Source organism: Syngnathus scovelli, chromosome 16, assembly GCF_024217435.2.
Source record: "Syngnathus scovelli strain Florida chromosome 16, RoL_Ssco_1.2, whole genome shotgun sequence".
NCBI lineage: Eukaryota > Metazoa > Chordata > Actinopteri > Syngnathiformes > Syngnathidae > Syngnathus > Syngnathus scovelli.
This window is the reverse complement of record NC_090862.1, coordinates 12,726,030-12,744,854: the sequence shown is the minus strand read 5'-3', so window position 1 is coordinate 12,744,854 and position 18,825 is coordinate 12,726,030. Positions and strand designations below refer to the sequence as shown.

General features: G+C 47.1%; 2 protein-coding genes and 2 long non-coding RNA genes across 4 annotated transcripts in view; 3 read left to right on the top strand and 1 right to left on the bottom strand.

Annotated features, from left to right (window-relative positions):
• The window catches only part of LOC137841035 (janus kinase and microtubule-interacting protein 3-like), a 143,081-nt gene that overhangs the window by 103,997 nt on the left and 20,259 nt on the right, over positions 1–18,825 (bottom strand). The gene's annotated exons all lie outside the window — the stretch shown is intronic.
• LOC137841048 (janus kinase and microtubule-interacting protein 3-like) lies at positions 439–8,626 on the top strand. Its single transcript, XM_068653447.1, has 12 exons — positions 439–610; positions 2,937–3,176; positions 6,129–6,233; positions 6,348–6,431; positions 6,648–6,710; positions 6,797–6,889; positions 6,979–7,076; positions 7,151–7,325; positions 7,402–7,479; positions 7,536–7,769; positions 7,849–7,974; positions 8,344–8,626. The coding sequence occupies exons 1-11, from the start codon at positions 485–487 to the stop codon at positions 7,963–7,965; spliced, it is 1,413 nt and encodes a 470-aa protein (XP_068509548.1). The 5' UTR covers positions 439–484; the 3' UTR covers positions 7,966–7,974; positions 8,344–8,626.
• Positions 9,739–10,272, top strand: LOC137841025 (uncharacterized). Its single transcript, XR_011088333.1, has 3 exons — positions 9,739–9,845; positions 10,023–10,069; positions 10,193–10,272. It is a non-coding gene; the product is annotated as an uncharacterized lncRNA (long non-coding RNA).
• Positions 12,128–18,338, top strand: LOC137841019 (uncharacterized). The gene is made up of 4 exons (XR_011088324.1): positions 12,128–12,206; positions 14,061–14,149; positions 18,006–18,035; positions 18,226–18,338. It is a non-coding gene; the product is annotated as an uncharacterized lncRNA (long non-coding RNA).

The following is an 18,825-nucleotide window of genomic DNA, read 5'->3' as shown; positions in this document are numbered from 1 at the left end:
CACTTCCTATTTCATGTCTAACAGTACTCGATTTAACAAATAACCATAAATAAATACAGTGTGGGCAGTCACGTTAACATATGTGATTATCCTGCCTAATATGTTTATCACAAATATGTCACTTATCACTAATATGTTTATTTGTTTATCACAACACCTTTGGACCTTCAGCAATCGATTATTTCCCTTCATCTACATAGAGACAGAACGATGGTGTCTTAAACATCTCATTCATTTCACCAAATAACTTCACGCAGGTGGATAACGGCCGTCTCGGTCACGCTATGTTGCGTGATGCAGTTTTGAAGAACCAAATGCATTTATTCAATGAATAAGTCAAGCTAGTTCTATGTTTATGATGTTGTAAGTTACGGTACCGATTGAAGTTGAGTTCGAAGCCAGTGGAAAACAGCGCTGCGTTTGTGCTCTCCAGGTACAAATGTTGTGATCTCTGACTGACGACCGGGCGAGACTCGAGTAAGAGATGTCCAAACGAGCTCCGGCAGGGCGGGCCAAGGCGGAGCGAACGGACGCCCTTCAGGCCGCCAATGACGAGCTGAGAACCAAACTGATGGACGTCCAGTTAGAACTTCAGCAGGAGAAGAACAAGGTGAAAACCTCAACAGACAGACACTGCCTGCCTCCCTGCCTGCCTCCCTGCCTGCCTCCCTGCCTGCCTCCCTCCCTCCCTCCCACTTTTCCCGATGTAGATTAGACATGCGTGTGCCATGACTGTGTCAGCCTACATCAACAAATGCACCGAGGACGTCAGCACCACTAAGAATATCATCACCCGGGGCAACCAACGACCCTGGATGACTGAGGAGGTACGTCAAACGCTACGAGCGCGGAACTCTGCCTTCGAGTCTGGCGACAAGGAGACACTGAGGACAGCGAGAGCCAACTTGAACCGTGCCATCAGGATAGCGAAGCGAGACCGCAGTCGAAAATTTCAGGATCGTTTCCACGACGTCAAAAACATCAGGAGTATGTGGCAAGGCATACGGGCGATTACAGACGACAACTCACCCTCCCCCCCCCCCGGTGGGTGTAGTTGATGCTGACTTTCTAAATGGTCTAAATAACTTCTTTGGGAGGTTCGAGGCACTAAACGGCACTCCAGCAGTTAAAACTGTCCCCCATCAGGAAGAGGAGGTACTCTGCCTTGACTCCGCCGATGTGTTGAAGACCCTGAGGAGAGTCAACCCCTGTAAGGCCCCTGGCCCGGACAACATTCCTGGGCGTGTGTTCAGGGAATGTGCAAGTCATCTGGCTGGGGTCATCACAGACATTTTTAACACCTCGCTGGGCCAAGCCACAGTGCCGGCGTGCTTTAAGACTGCCTCCATCATTCCGGTGCCGAAGAAACCTCAAATCACCTCATTTAATGATTACCGGCCTGTTGCACTGACTCCGGTTATGATGAAGTGCTTCGAAAGGCTGCTTAAAGGTCACATCGTTTCCAGACTCCCCCTATTATTTGACCCGTTCCAGTTTGCCGACCGGCAAAACCGCTCCACTCAGGAAGCCATCTCCTCCGTTCTTCACCTGAGCCTGGCTCACCTGGAGGAGAAGAACACCCATGTGCGGAGGCTGTTCCTGGACTTCAGCTCAGCGTTTAACACCATCATCCCACAGCATCTGGTAGGAAAATTGGAACACCTGGGCTTCAACACCCCCCTTCGCAACTGGCTGCTAGACTTCCTCACCAACAGACCTCAGTCAGTCCGGGTCGGACAGAACACCTCTGATGTCATCACCCTCAGCACAGGCTCCCTTCAGGGCTGCGTCCTGAGCCCCCTGCTGTGCACCCTGATGACACACGACTGCGTCCTCAGGTTCACCACCAATCACATCGTGAAGTCAGCAGACGACACAACGGTGGTGGGGCTCATCAGAGACAACAACGACCTGGACTACAGAGAGGAGGTGGAGCAGCTGGTGGGCTGGTGCAGAGAAAACAGCCTGATCCTGAATGAGGAGAAGATGAAGGAGATCATCGTCGACTTCAGGAAAAAACAGCCTCACCACGCTCCACTGATCATCAACAGCTCAGCTGTGGAGGTGGTCAGCAGCACCAAATTCCTGGGGGTCCACATCACAGAAGACCTCACCTGGACTATGAACACTACGGCACTGGTCAAGAGGGCACAGAAGCGCTTGTACTTCCTGCGGAGGATGAGGAGAGCCCACCTGCCCCCACCCATCATGAGGACGTTCTACAGGAGCACCATAGAGAGCATTCTGACAAGCTGTCTCTCTGTGTGGTGTGGAGGCTGCACCGCCTCCGATTGGAAGAACGTGAGGAGAGTGGTGAGGACAGCAGAGAGGATCATAGGGGCTCCTCTTCCCTCCATTCAGGACATTTCATCTCAGCGCTGCATGTCCCGTGCCCGTAACATCATCAATGACCCATCACACCCCCACCATGGACTGTTCTCCCTGCTGCCCTCTGGGAAGAGGTTTGCAGCATCCGCTGCAGGTCCACCAGGTTCTGCAACAGCTTTTTCCCTGCTGTCATCAGACTGTTGAACACTAGAACTGTTGAGCTCTAAACTGAACTCTGCATCACACATTCACAGAACTGTACTTTATGACACTACGGACCTCTATCTTGCACTATCTCGCACTACCAACTTTACTGAACTTGTATAAACCCTTTAAATAGAAGTTTAATACATGGTTTAGCATTCCTCTGCACACTCTTGAATACTGTTTTGCCTACTTGCACTATTGCATAATTATCACTGCTGCACTTTATACTTATTTTTAATATATATAGTATATGTATTTATATATTTTCATAGGATATGTTACTTCTATTCAACTGCAATATCACTACTTTGTTGTAAGACGTATGCAACGGAATTTCGTTTTGTATGCACCATGTGCAGACAAGATGACAATAAAGTTTGTCTAAGTCTAAGTCATGTCAGGTCAGCTGTCTGGAGAGAGAGAGAAGTCAGGACCTGCGGGCGGAGCACCACCGTGCCACCGCCGCCATGACGGAACTCAAAAGCAAACTCCATGAGGAGAAGCAGAAAGAGTTAGCCATTACCAGGGAGACATTACTGCGGCAGCATGAAATGGAGCTGATGAGAGTGATCAAAATCAAAGATGGAGAGATCCAGCGACTGAATGCCTTGGTCCTCAGCCTGAGGGACGGCTCCATGGACAAGGTGATCCGCTCTATCCGTGTCTGACTATCCGCACGCCACGTCGGGCTTCGATGCGGCCGCTACCGTATTGTGTAGCTTGTCCCCAGTAAGCGTCGCGGCGCTCCGTTGCGGTCTCAACGGCCCGGTGTGGCGCAATGTCTGCTCAGGTGAGGAGGGGGGGCGCTTTGCTGGCGGAGGTGGAGGAGACGCGGCGGTGTCGGGAGACCGAGCGGTGTCGCCTCCACCAGGAGCGCGGAAGAAGCCCTGGCAGCGGCCCAGCAGGCCTGGCAGTCCCGAGCGGCCGAGCTCCGATCGGCTCATCACCAGCATCGGGAGGAGCTGAGCCGAACCAAGAGAGACTGCGAGAGGGAGATCCGCCGACTGGTAGGACTGATCAGATGCGCGGTGCGTGGCTATGTTCCCAATTTCGTTGTATACCTGCAGTGCAATGACACCTAAGGCATTCTATTCTATTCTATTTCACAAGAAGAAAATGTCCGGTTGCTCGCTTCGCTTTTGTCACAGCAAAGGTGTTCTAGTCGATTCAAGAAAAAAATTGGCCGGTTGCTCTCTTTGTTTTTGTCACAATTCTGGCAAATGAGTTTGCCCGCCTGCCTGAGCGCTCCCCGTTTGTACATCCAGACGGATGAGATCAAGCTGAAAGACAGAGCGGTTAGTGTTTTGGATGAAGCCCTGGGGCCGGCCACGTCCACCGCCTTCAGCTGCAGACTCAGGCTGCCGAGCAGCAGATCGCTGCCCTGAGGGATTCCCAAAGGGCGGGCCTAAACTACCCTGGAAGTGGGGTCAACGCCGCTACTAGCAATCCTCTTCATTGCGTAAGCCACCTCATCACACACTTGCAGTACGCATGACTTAGTTCGTTGCTGGAGGAAGGTAGCACAAAAACAGTTTTGAACTTTGAACGAGTGCTTGTGTGTGTGTGTTGCGGGGCGTTTTCAGTCTCAGGAGGATCGGGACACGCGACGGTTTCATCTGAAAATCGCTGAGCTCAGCGCAGTCATCAGGAAACTGGAGGATCGAAACACCCTGCTTTCTGAAGAGCGCAATGAACTGGTAATTTATTGACGGCACGCTTGAAGGTTTGCGCTACGTTTGATGCGCGCCATCCAGCGAGGCACCCATTGCGCTTGCTTATTAGTTGAGCGGCGCGGCGAGTCGGTTGCCTGGTAGATGTCTTTTATTGGGAGCCAAAGCCACGATTCCGTTCAAACCGATGCAAAAGGAATGGATACGTTCTGGCCCGCGTGTTGTGCGTCTTTCACATCCCGCACTTCATGCTTGCAGCTAAAGCGACTGAGAGAAACAGAAAGCCAGTTTCTGCCACTCCTGTACAAAAACAAACGCCTGAGCAGGAAGAATGAAGAACTCTCGCTGGTGCTGTGTCGCCTTGAAAACAAAGTGCGCTTTGTCACCCAGGAGAACGAGGAGATGGCAAGCTTGGTAAGTCGACGCGGACAACGGCGGCGTGCCAACAGAGTCCACTGCATTTGTGTTCCACAGAGAAGGCCTAGTTCGCTCAATGACCTGGACCGCGGTTGCGGCCAGCAGGACGGTGAAATGGAGTTCCTTCAAGTTGTGGAGCAGCGGCACATCATCGACGACTTGTCCAAGGTCTTCAGGCAGGCGACTCGGTGCACGTACGGCAGCGCCGCGCTCGCTCGCTGTCGCCAGGAAACCTTTTCCGTCCAAAGCTTGGCCGGCGGCCGCCATCCAAAAAATTGGCCCCTTAAATTCCGACCTTTCAAGCAGGAGCATTGTGCGCACGCGTTTGAACACGCTTTAGACTTGTTTTGCCGTTTTCAGCAGCTCAAAGCTCCCGTTTTGTCAGCGCCTTTGCCACTCGCTGTGCGCTGAAAACGACGAACTTGCCCGGCTGCTCAGCCCGTCAACCATGAGCCGCGAGCGCGACGTCATTGTCCGTAGGCAGCTAGTGGCAAAATGCACCCTGTTAGAGTTGCGCTCGCTCCAACTTATTTTGCAAGAACCACACGGGAGACAAGTAAGTTCTTTTGGACACCTGCAGGTGGAGAGTCCATCCGTTGTACGAATGAAGTCTGACTCTCGGCTCCTGCACGAGCATTTTAATTAAGAGAAACAGGGTGGGTGTAAGAGTGGATTGAATAGAGGAAGCCCTTGACCTCTAGTCAAAACATAGCAAGGGGTGTTTTACGACTTTGTGTAGGAAGGGATAAGCGATAGGGATAAATAAGGGATAAATAATATTATTTATTACAGGTCGCAGTCAAAGTCAAAGCAACACAATGATACGATAAAGATAATCTGGAAAACCCTGACACACCCTGTAGTTGTCACTTTTGGAAAAGACGAGCGTCCCTCCAATCATCGCCGGTGACGTGTTTTTCAGGCTCTGGAGACAGGAGCTCATGTCAGAAATGTCATTGTGAGTCGCGTTTGTTTCTGCGCCGGAGCCGTTCGTTCCCTTTGCATCCAAAGAATCTCAAAGGCGGATTATTTGTGTCGACAGGAGAGAGATTTGCTGCTACGATACCGACGTCGAGAATCTCTGAGGAGGAACAAAGCGTGAGGTCCTGCAAGGTGAGTCTGTTTGTTTGCGGCTGCTTGGTGTTGCGCAAGATGAAATGGCCTTTTTCTCGCTATCGTTCCTCTCGTCGATTCATCGTGAGGTGTCGCTTCAGTTTGTTCAGAGAGATGTTTGCTTCCGCGCCCGCAGGTCATCGAAACATTTTACGGCTACGACGAAGACGTGTTGGTGGACCCGGACGGATCGTCCTTGTCTTTTCACACCGACAGAACCCCCGACACGGAACCCGAAGAGGTAGCCCGCCATTTCTGCCAGCGTATTGGCACCAAACATTCCTCTTCAGCCTGGAATCGGACTCGTCTTTGCGTCGCGGGTGCTTTGTCGCCGGTCTGACTGATTCTGGTACTAGTGCTGTGTTGCATTGGTGTGTGCATGAAGAGGCGGAGCTTCGCTACCGCCAGCTGACGCAAGAATATCAAGCGCTGCAACGAGCCTACGCTCTGCTAGCCCAGACCAGCGAAGGGGACTACGACGCCGAGAAGGAGATCAAGGTGGCGCCCCTTCCCGCAACCCCCGGCCGGGTCGCAGCCTCCCCGTTCTCACCCAGCCTCGGGTGTTCTCTGGTCTGAAAGGAGGAGGAGGAGCCTCCCTCCTCCTCCTTTCAGACCAGAGAAAAGCTGATGGTAGAAATGGGTCACTATCAAAGCAGAGTAGCAGATCTGGAGTCAGCGCTGAAGCAACAAGGACAGGTAAGCTCATCAATGAGCACACCTTTTTCTCAGACAAAATAGCTACATTCTTCAGTCACTCATCCGTCTGGCATTACTGGACCAACCCCCCCCCCCCCCCCGAACGTGGCTGGGAAAATGCGGAGAAAAGCAAATGTCATTTTCCAGTCAACCAAAGAATTTGTGGATGAAAATGACACAACATTCCAAAGCTGTCCACGCGTTTGTCTCTTCTAGAATGTCAAGTGGGTGGAGGAGAAGCAGCTGCTGCGTCAGAGCAATCAGCAGTTGGCCGAAAAGGTGACGGAAAGAAAGGCGCTGGGCGGAGTCGCTTGGCGTCACACCCGTCGGGAAGCCCCGCAGATGAGGTCTGACTGTCTTTTCAGGTCAGGCGGATGGAGGCGGAAGAAGCGCGTCTGAAAGAGCACATCCAGGATATCCGAGACCAAAACGAACTGCTTGAGTTCCGCATCCTGGAGGTGGGAAGACTCGCACAAGCGTGTTGAGGCCAGAGATGTGACGGACGGACGGACGGACGGACGGACGGATGCATGCCTCTGCCTTTCAGGAGAGGGAGTGGCGCTCCCCCGTCTTGAAGTTTCTGCAAGTCCGTTTCCCAGACGGCCTCAGCCCTTTCCAGATCTACTGCGAGGCCGAGGGCGTGAGCGTACGTAAGGCGTCCCTCGCAACCCTAACCTTAACCCGAGGTCCCAGAACATTGCTCCTTGCGCCTTTCCCCCGGACATCGTCATCAGTGATCTGATGAAGAAGCTGGACATCCTGGGCTATAACGCACGTCCACGCACGCTCTCGCATTCTGCTTATGTGACAGCAGCCTTTCCTCAGTGGTTAGAATACATCAAAGTGACCAAGTCAGCACTTCAACAGAAGATGTTGGACATTGAAAGTGAGAAGGTAGACAGACACGCGACATCAGCCAAGGGGAACTCCGGCAATGTGCCCCAACAATTCTGACCTTGAGCTGTGCTAGGATATGTTCTGCAAGCAGAAGGGCTACCTGGATGAAGAGTTGGACTTCAGGAAGTGTTCCATGGACCAGGCTCATAAGGTAAGCCGCCCTCAAATCTCCCGCCGGACCACTGATGGACGAGGATTGCGGCCCAGAGGATCCTGGAGCTGGAGGCCATGTTGTACGAGGCGCTACCGCAGCGGGACTGCCCCGCCACGGACGGCGAAAAAGCCAGCCACGCTGGCGTGAATGACGTGCTGACGGCGGATCAGAGAGAAGAGCTTAGGAGCGCCGTGGACCAATGGAAGCGAGCCCTGATGTGCGAGTTGAGGGAGCGCGACGCTTGCATCCTCCAAGAGAGAATGGATCTGCTGCACAGCGCGCAACAGGTAAGGGCCCAAAGCCAGCCCGGCACTTACTTGCACGCTTACTGGCTTTTGAATGCCACTTTCCATTTGTCCGTCCTAGAGGAACAAAGAGCTGAAAGAATTCATCGAAGCTCAGAAGAGACAAATCAAACAATTGGAGGAGAAGTTTCTGTTTCTCTTTCTATTCTTCTCCTTGGCCTTCATTCTGTGGCCCTAACACCAGCTGGTGAGTGAGCTCCAGCGGCACCGCACTCGACACCTCCGATACACTGCCAGCCGGTCTCAGACGTTGGCAGACGCTCCGATGCCAACGTATACCCCCCGCCACGGTGACAGAGGCACCGCGTCACACCGGCGCTCATCCAATCAGAAGGCAGGAAAAGCAAATTCACATGCAGGGCACTTTTGAACCAGAAGAGAGCGCCACAAAAAACGGTTGTTGCCCCAAACGCGCACTAAAAAGGGTCAGAATAACAAGAGTCCCACTGGCCAGCCGGGGCCACCCGTCCAGCTGTTTCTTCAGGGGGAAAAAAAATTGGAGTCACCGGTGAGTACATTTTGCATTTAGCTCTGCTTTTCTGCTTCTGTCTTCAAGTGTGTGGCATCCTGCGATCAAAGATTCAGCCAACCCCAAAGCGGTTGACCTCAACGTCCCACCACCATGCCTACCAGAGCAGGTGACGTGATGCTTTGGACATCCTTCCGTCTCAGATGCCCAAAAGTACTCTTTGCCACATCTGCGGCAATACGGTGTCTTTTCAAAGGTGCAAATAAATCCAGCGTGGGCGGAACACGCACGTCTTCGGTTTTTCCCGCTTTGTTTGTGTGACAGCTGTTGTGAAAATTTTATACAAATAAAGTTGTATAGTACAGGTTTGGCCAAGCCGCAACTCCCGAACCGCATGCGGCTCTTTTATGTTCATATCAACATTTGTGTGTGTGTGTGGGGGGGGGGGGGGGGGGGGGGGGTTGTGCATGTTGGCTTCACTTGAGTTCAATTTGGTATTTTGGTCAAAAGCGCATGTGGTGAAATTCCACAAAGTAGGATGGGCAAACACATTTCTTTAAACTATGAGTGTCAATTGGGCTCTCGAAATGGCAGGGAAAAGATGCACAGCAAAACGAAAATACGTAGATGAACACAGGACGTTTTAATCAGAGTGGGAAAGTTTCTATTTTTTGTTGAACGTGATGGCAAACCATTCTGCCTGATATGTCAGACCTCAGCGCATTTCAAAGATTCAAATCTTCAGCGCCATGCACTTCAGCTCACTCCATGCTAACATTGATCAGGCGTCGAACCCGCAACATCATGCTTAAGAGGTGGCCATGCTAACCAGTGCGCCATTATGTCAACGCATAATAACTGTAAGTCTACTGATCAAAACAGCGGTTACTATATGACGTCGCTACGTCGTGGTCACGTGACGCAGACAAGACGTCAATGGACGTGGGCAGAGTTAACTTGTTTAAAAGGGAGTGGGCAGAAGAAATATTTAATTTATTTAAATCTATTTTGAGTGCACACCATTATGCCAATGCATAACAACTGTAAATCTACTAAACAAAACAGCGGTTGCTATATGACATCTGCCACGTCGTGGTCACGTGACATACGTGACGTCGATGGGCGTAACTTTCGCCGGAATTCAAATCCGCGGGGAGAGTTAACTTGTTTAAAAGAGAGTGGGCAGAAGAATTATTTAATTTATTTAAATCTATTTGGTGTGTGCGCCATTATGTCAATGCATAACAACTGTAAGTCTACTAAACAAAACAGCGGTTGCTATATGACGTCTGCCACGTCGTGGTCACGTGACGCGGACGTGACGTCGACGCCTACTTTACATCCCACCGATCACAGGACCCCTCGGCTGCATAACCGTGCCCCCTTCCCAACCAATCGCATTTGCTATACGCGAAAACGACGCCAATGGAAAGAGCTTCCGCCCAAATTTAAATCCGTGGGCGTGGCTCGCAGCAGGAAGTAGGAAAACGGCGGCGATGTTGACAAAGACACAGCGGATGGTAACATACGACTAACAAGAGAAATATTTTTATTTTCTGCTTGCAACTGGACCGTCCAGAGCGTACACGGTAAGTACAACTCATCGTTTTTAAAAAGAAGTACTTTTGTTGCCCTGAAAAGCGAGTGAGCGTGGCGTTTGTGGGGGACGTCGAATTTCGACGATTCTTTCTGGTCAACGGTTGTAAATGATTGTGTTGATTAAAAAAGAAAACTTGATGTAACTCTACTTTTAACTGCCGTTTCAGATAGATTTGGAATTGCATCACATCCAATTTTGCCTAGAGCGTACACGGTAAGTAACACTCATTGTGTTTAAGGAGATTTACGTTTGTAATAGCAGAAGTGTAGCCGCGTTGCGTTGTACGTGTGAAAATTGGTCGAGGCGAAATGTTAATGTTTAATTTCATTCCTTTAGGTTCCACGGTGTTTGTTGGCTGCAAGTTTTCCACTGCAAGAAGAGGCTCGTATCATTGACCAGGAGCGAGCTACAATGGTGAGTAGCCATAACATTTATGTTAAACACTTCCTATTTCATGTCTAACAGTACTTGATTTAACAAATAACCATAAATAAATACAGTGTGGGCACTGAAGTTAACATATGTGATTATACTGCCTAATCTGTCACCGAGTAGATTGTTGCAAAGTAATATAAGATCCAAAGTTGTAATTCAGAATAGTTTTCAAAAGAAGGCCATTAGAATTATATACAAGTCTGATTACCCTGAACAAGCTATTAATTAAATCACAAATTCTTCAATTCAAAGATTTGGTAGATTATCAGACAAATAATGTCTAACAGTAATTGATTTAACACATCACGATAAGTAGATTGAGTGTGGGCACTCTCAAGTTAACATATGTGATTATACTGCCTAATCTGTTACAGAGTATGTTGTTGCCAAGTAATGTAGAATAGATCCAAAGTAGTAATCCAGAATAGTTTTGAAGAGGCCATTAGAATGATAAACAAATCTGATTACCTTGAACATAATAACAAGCTAAGTGTTTAATATGTCCTATGAAGTCAAAATTGGGCACCATCATGTGGTGAAATTTGGAATTGCATCACATCCAATTTTGCCTGGGAACAAACAGATTACATAAATCTTAGTTTTGAATAAACCACTCCTTCTCAAACAAGTAAACTCTGCCCATTTTGCGCAGTAGATGTTCTGTTAATATCTAGTATTTATACAAAGTCATAATTTAAATTGCTTTCAACCTTCATTCATCGGTTCAACCAACATTACTCGCTCTTATTACCAACTTGTATTGATTTAACTAAGCGTTTAATACTTCCTATCAGGTCTCAAATCGAGATTTGGCAAAATACAATTTCAGCAAATCCAATTTTGCCAGGGAACAAAAATAGATTAAATAAACTAAATAAGTCCTCTTCCCATTAAATAAATCAGAAAAGTCTGTCTTGTAACCAGTCCTCTTCAAACAAGTAAAGTCTGCCCATTTTGTGCCGTAGATTTTGTGTCTATGCCTAGTATTTAAACAAAATCATAATTTAAACGACTTCTTTCCTTCATTCACTTTGGAAATTTGGAATTGCAGCAAATCGAATTTTGCCAGGGAACAAAAATAGATCAATTAAACTAAATAAGTCTTCTTCCCATTAAATAAATTAAAAAAGTCTGTCTTGTAACCAGTCCTTTTCAAACAAGTAAAGTCTGCCCATTTTGTGCCGTCGATTTTGTGTTTATGCCTAGTATTTATACAAAATCATAATTTAAAGGACTTCATTCCTTCATTCACTTTGGAAATTTGGCATTGCAGCACATCAAATTTTGCCTGGGAAGAAAAGTAGATTAAATAAATTTAATAAGTCTTACTACTTCCCATTAAATAAATTAAATACGTCTTACTTGTTTCCACTCCTTTTCAAAACAGTAGTTTAAAATGAGGGCCCTTCACTCAATCTTTAACCTCAACCCCGCACGTTGTGTTGTATCTGTGAATGTTGGTTGTGGCCAAATGATAGTTTTCTTTCATTCGTTTAGGTTCCAAGAAAACTTGATGTAACTCTACTTTTAACTGCCGTTTCAGATAAGCGGGTATTACGTCGCAGTCATGTGCCGCGGATATGACGTAATTGCCGGAACCTCCGCCAAAATTCAAATCTGTTGGCGCGATGGCCGTGAGCCACTGAGCAGCGACGATTATCAACAGAAATATCTTTATTTTCTGCTTGCAACTGGACCGTCTAGAGCGTACACGGTAAGTAACACTCATTGTGTTTAAGGAGATTTACGTTTGTAATAGCAGAAGTGTAGCCGCGTTGCGTTGTACGTGTGAAAATTGGTCGAGGCGAAATGTTAATGTTTAATTTCATTCCTTTAGGTTCCACGGTGTTTGTTGGCTGCAAGTTTTCCACTGCAAGAAGAGGCTCGTATCATTGACCAGGAGCGAGCTACAATGGTGAGTAGCCATTACATTTATGTTAAACACTTCCTATTTCATGTCTAACAGTACTTGATTTAACAAATAACCATAAATAAATACAGTGTGGGCACTGAAGTTAACATATGTGATTATACTGCCTAATCTGTCACCGAGTAGATTGTTGCAAAGTAATATAAGATCCAAAGTTGTAATTCAGAATAGTTTTCAAAAGAAGGCCATTAGAATTATATACAAGTCTGATTACCCTGAACATAACAACAAGCTATTAATTAAATCACAAATTCTTCAATTCAAAGATTTGGTAGATTATCAGACAAATAATGTCTAACAGTAATTGATTTAACACATCACGATAAGTAGATTGAGTGTGGGCACTCTCAAGTTAACATATATGATTATACTGCCTAATCTGTTACAGAGTATGTTGTTGCCAAGTAATGTAGAATAGATCCAAAGTAGTAATCCAGAATAGTTTTGAAGAGGCCATTAGAATAATAAACAAATCTGATTACCTTGAACATAATAACAAGCTAAGTGTTTAATATGTCCTATGAAGTCGAAATTGGGCACCGTCATGTGGTGAAATTTGGAATTGCATCACATCCAATTTTGCCTGGGAACAAACAGATTAAATAAATCTTAGTTTTGAATAAGCCACTCCTTCTCAAACAAGTAAACTCTGCCCATTTCGCGCAGTAGATGTTCTGTTAATATCTAGTATTTATACAAAGTCATAATTTAAATTGCTTTCAACCTTCATTCATCGGTTCAACCAACATTACTCGCTCTTACTACCAACTTGTATTGATTTAACTAAGCGTTTAATACTTCCTATCAGGTCTCAAGGCAAGATTTGGCAAAATACAGTTTCAGCAAATCCAATTTTGCCAGGGAACAAAAATAGATTAAATAAACTAAATAAGTCTTCTTCCCAATAAATAAATCAGAAAAGTCTGTCTTGTAACCAGTCCTCTTCAAACAAGTAAAGTCTGCCCATTTTGTGCCGTAGATTTTGTGTCCATGCCTAGTATTTAAACAAAATCATAATTTAAACGACTTCTTGCCTTCATTCACTTTGGAAATTTGGAATTGCAGCAAATCGAATTTTGCCAGGGAACAAAAATAGATCAATTAAACTAAGTCTTCTTCCCATTAAATAAATTAAAAAAGTCTGTCTTGTAACCAGTCCTTTTCAAACAAGTAAAGTCTGCCCATTTTGTGCCGTCGATTTTGTGTTAATGCCTAGTATTTATACAAAATCATAATTTAAAGGACTTCATTCCTTCATTCACTTTGGAAATTTGGAATTGCAGCACATCAAATTTTGCCTGGGAAGAAAAGTAGATTAAATAAATTTAATAAGTCTTACTACTTCCCATTAAATAAATTAAATACGTCTTACTTGTTCCCACTCCTTTTCAAAACAGTAGTTTAAAACGAGGGCCCTTCACTCAACCTTTAACCCTATTTATTCACCTTCTAGGCTAAGTGTTAAAGGCTAAGTGTTAAAGGCTAAGTGTTAAAGGCTAAGTGTTAAAGGCTAAGTGTTAGAGGCTAAGTGCCAGAGGCTAGGCGCCAGAGGCGAGTTTTTGTGGGCTGAAGTTTTAGTGGGGTTAGTGTGAATACAATCCAAAAGAATACAACAGAATACAATACAATAGAATATAATACATAGATTAAATTCAATAGCTCTTACTACTTCCCATTAAATAAATTAAATACGTCTTACTTGTTCCCAATCCTTTTCAAAAAAGTAGTTTAAAACGAGGGCCCTTCACTCAACCTTTAACCTCAACCCCGCACGTCACATTGTGTTGTATCTGTGAATGTTGGTTGTGGCCAAATGATAGTTTTCTTTCATTCGTTTAGGTTCCACGGTGTTTGTTGGCTATGTTTTCCACTGTCAGAAGGATGAAAATACAAAGTACAACGCTTGGACGTGGGCGAAGACGTCACCGGTGAGTCCTTCCTTCCTATTTATTTACCTTCTAGATGCTAGAGGCTAAGTGTTAGAGGCTAAGTGTTAGAGGCTAAGTGTTAGAGGCTAAGTGTTAAAGGCAACACAATACGAACAACACAACACAATACGAACAACTCAACACAATATGAACAACACAATATGAACAACACAACACAATACGAACAACACAACACAATACGAACAACACAACACAATACGAACAACACAACACATTACGAACAACACAACACAATACGAACAACACAACGATACTGCACTGAACAACACGATACCGCACTGAGAAACACGATACCGCACTGAACAACACGATACCGCACTGAACAACACCATGCCGCACTGAACACCATGCCACACTGAACAACACCATCCCGCACTGAACAACACCATGCCGCACTAAACAACACCATGCCGCACTGAACAACACCATGCCTCACTGAACGACACCATGCCGCACTGAAAGACACCATGCCGCACTGAACGACACCATGCCGCACTGAAAGACACCATGCCGCACTGAACAACACCATCCTGCACTGAACAACACCATCCCGCACTGAACAACACCATGCCGCACTGAACAACATTATTCCGCACTGAACAACATTATGCCGCACTGAACATTATGCCGCACTGAACAACACCATGCCGCACTGAACAACACCATGCCGCACTGAACAACACCATGCCGCACTGAACAACACCATGCCGCACTGAACAACATTATGCCGCACTGAACAACACCATGCCGCACTGAACAACACCATCCTGCACTGAACAACACCATTCCGCATTGAACACCATGCCGCACTGAACAACACCATCCCGCACTGAACAACACCATCCCGCACTGAACAACATTATGCCGCACTGAACAACATTATGCCGCACTGAACAACACCATGCCGCACTGAACAACACCATGCCGCACTGAACAACACCATGCCGCACTGAACAACATTATAACGCACTGAACAACACCATCCCGCACTGAACAACACCATGCCGCACTAAACAACATTATGCCGCACTGAACAACATTATGCCGAAATGAACAACACCATGCCGCACTAAACAACACCATGCCGCACTGAACAACACCATGCCGCACTGAACAACACCATGCCGCACTGAACAACACGATCCCGCATTGAACACCATCCCGCACTGAACAACACCATGCCGCACTGAACAACACCATGCCGCACTGAACAACACCATGCCGCACTGAACAACACCATGCCGCACTGAACAACACCATGCCGCACTGAACAACACCATGCCGCACTGAACAACACCATTCCGCACTGAACAACACCATGCCGCACTGAACAACATTATGCTGCACTGAACAACACCATGCCGCACTGAACAACAACATGCCGCACTGAAAAACATTATGCCGCACTGAACAACACCATGCCGCACTGAACAACACCATCCCGAACTGAACAACACCATGCCGCATTGAACAACACCATGCCGCACTGAACAACACCATCCTGCACTGAACAACACCATCCTGCACTGAACAACACCATCCCGCACTGAACAACACCATGCCGCACTGAACAACACCATGCCGCACTGAACAACACCATGCCGCAATGAACAACACCATCCCGCACTGAACAACATTATGCCGCACTGAACAACATTATGCCGCACTGAACAACATTATGCCGCACTGAACAACATTATGCCGCACTGAACAACATTATGCCGCACTGAACAACATTATGCCGCACTGAACAACATTATGCCGCACTGAACAACACCATGCCGCACTGAACAACACCATGCCGCACTGAACAACACCATGCCGCACTGAACAACACCATGCCGCACTGAACAACAGGATCCCGCATTGAACAACACCATGCCGCACTGAACAACACCATCCTGCACTGAACAACACCATCCCGCACTGAACAACACCATGCCGCACTGAACAACATTATGGCGCACTGAACAACATTATGCCGCACTGAACAACACCATGCCGCACTGAACAACACCATGCCGCACTGAACAACACCATGCCGCACTGAACAACACCATCCCGCACTGAACAACACCATGCCGCACTGAGCAACACCATGCCGCACTGAACAACACCATCCCGCACTGAACAACACCATGCCGCACTGAACAACACCATTCCGCACTGAACAACACCATGCCGCACTGAACAACATTACGCTGCACTGAACAACACCATGCCGCACTGAACAACACCATGCCGCACTGAACAACACCATGCCGCATTGAACAACACCATGCCGCATTGAACAACACCATGCCGCACTGAACAACACCATCCTGCACTGAACAACACCATGCCGCATTGAACAACACCATGCCGCACTGAACAACACCATCCTGCACTGAACAACACCATCCCGCACTGAACAACACCATCCCGCATTGAACAACACCATCCTGCACTGAACAACACCATGCCGCACTGAACAACACCATGCCTCACTGAACAACACCATGCCGCACTGAACAACACCATTCCGCACTGAACAACACCATCCTGCACTGAACAACACCATCCCGCACTGAACAACACCATGCCGCACTGAACAACATTATGGCGCACTGAACAACATTATGCCGCACTGAACAACACCATGCCGCACTGAACAACACCATGCCGCACTGAACAACACCATGCCACACTGAACAACACCATGCCGCACTGAACAACATTATGCCGCACTGAACAACATTATGTCGCACTGAACAACACCATGCCGCACTGAACAACACCATGCTGCACTGAACAACATTATGCCGCACTGAAAAACACCATGCCGCACTGAACAACACCATCCCGCACTGAACAACACCATGCCGCATTGAACAACACCATGCCGCACTGAACAACACCATGCTGCACTGAACAACACCATGCTGCACTGAACAACACGATCCTGCATTGAACAACACCATGCCGCACTGAACAACACCATCCTGCACTGAACAACACCATCCTGCACTGAACAACACCACCCCGTACTGAACAACACGATCCCGCTTTGAACAACACCATCCCACACTGAACAACACCATGCCGCACTGAACAACACCATTCCGCACTGAACAACACCATGCCGCACTGAACAACACCATGCCGCACTGAACAACACCATGCCGCACTGAACAACACCATGCCGCATTGAACAACACCATGCCGCACTGAACAACACCATCCTGCACTGAACAACACCATCCCGCACTGAACAACACCATGCCGCATTGAACAACACCATGCCGCACTGAACAACACCATCCTGCACTGAACAACACCATCCCGCACTGAACAACACCATGCCGCACTGAACAACATTATGGCCTACTGAACAACATTATGCCGCACTGAACAACACCATGCCGCACTGAACAACACCATGCCGCACTGAACAACACCATGCCGCACTGAACAACATTATGCCGCACTGAACAACATTATGCCGCACTGAACAACACCATGCCGCACTGAACAACACCATGCCGCACTGAACAACACCATGCCGCACTGAACAACACGACGTCGCACTGAACAACACGACGCCGCACAGAACAACACGACGCCGCACAGAATAACACAATACCGCACAGAACAACACAATACCGCACAAACAGTTTTAGATAATATTACGTCGCAGTCATGTGACGCGGACATGACGTCAATAGGCGGAACTCACGGCAAAATTATAATCCGTGGGCGTGGCTTGCAACAGGAAGTAGGAAAGCGGCAATTCTGGCAAACAAGACACAGCGGTTAGTAACACGATGACTTACAAGGCAAATATTTTTGTTTTCAGCTTGCAACTTGACCGTCTAGAGCGTACAAGGTAATTACAACTGTTTTTTTTTAGCCCTGAAAAGCGAGGGAGTGTGGCGTTTGGGAGGAATGTCGAACTCGGCGTCTGCTTCCAGCCACAGACGCCAAATTTAGACGATTATTTCGACTGGTCAACGGTTGTAAATTATTGCGTTGACTAAAAACTTTATTTAACTCTACTCTTAACTTTGCCGTTTCAGATATGCGGGTATTACACCGCGGAAATGACGTCAATAGGCTGAACTCTCGCCAAAATTCAAATCTGTGGGCGCAATGGCCTTGAGCGAGACACCGGATACAAACACGACGATTATCAACAGAAATATCTTTATTTTCTGCTTGCAAGTGGACCGTCTAGAGCGTACACGGTAAGTACAACTCATTGTGTTTAAAAAGATTTACGTTTATGTAGTTTGCGTTGCGTTGTATCTGTGAATGTTGGTTTAGGCTAAATGTTAATGTTTAATTTCATTCCTTTAGGTTCCACGGTGTTTGTTGGCTGTATGTTTTCCACTGCAAGAAGAGGCTCGTATCATTGACCAGCAGGAGCTACAATGGTGAGTACCCCTTTCGTCTTCCATTTATGTTAAACACTTCCTATTTCATGTCTAACAGTACTCGATTTAACAAATAACCATAAATAAATACAGTGTGGGCAGTCACGTTAACATATGTGATTATCCTGCCTAATATGTTTATCACAAATATGTCACTTATCACTAATATGTTTATTTGTTTATCACAACACCTTTGGACCTTCAGCAATCGATTATTTCCCTTCATCTACATAGAGACAGAAC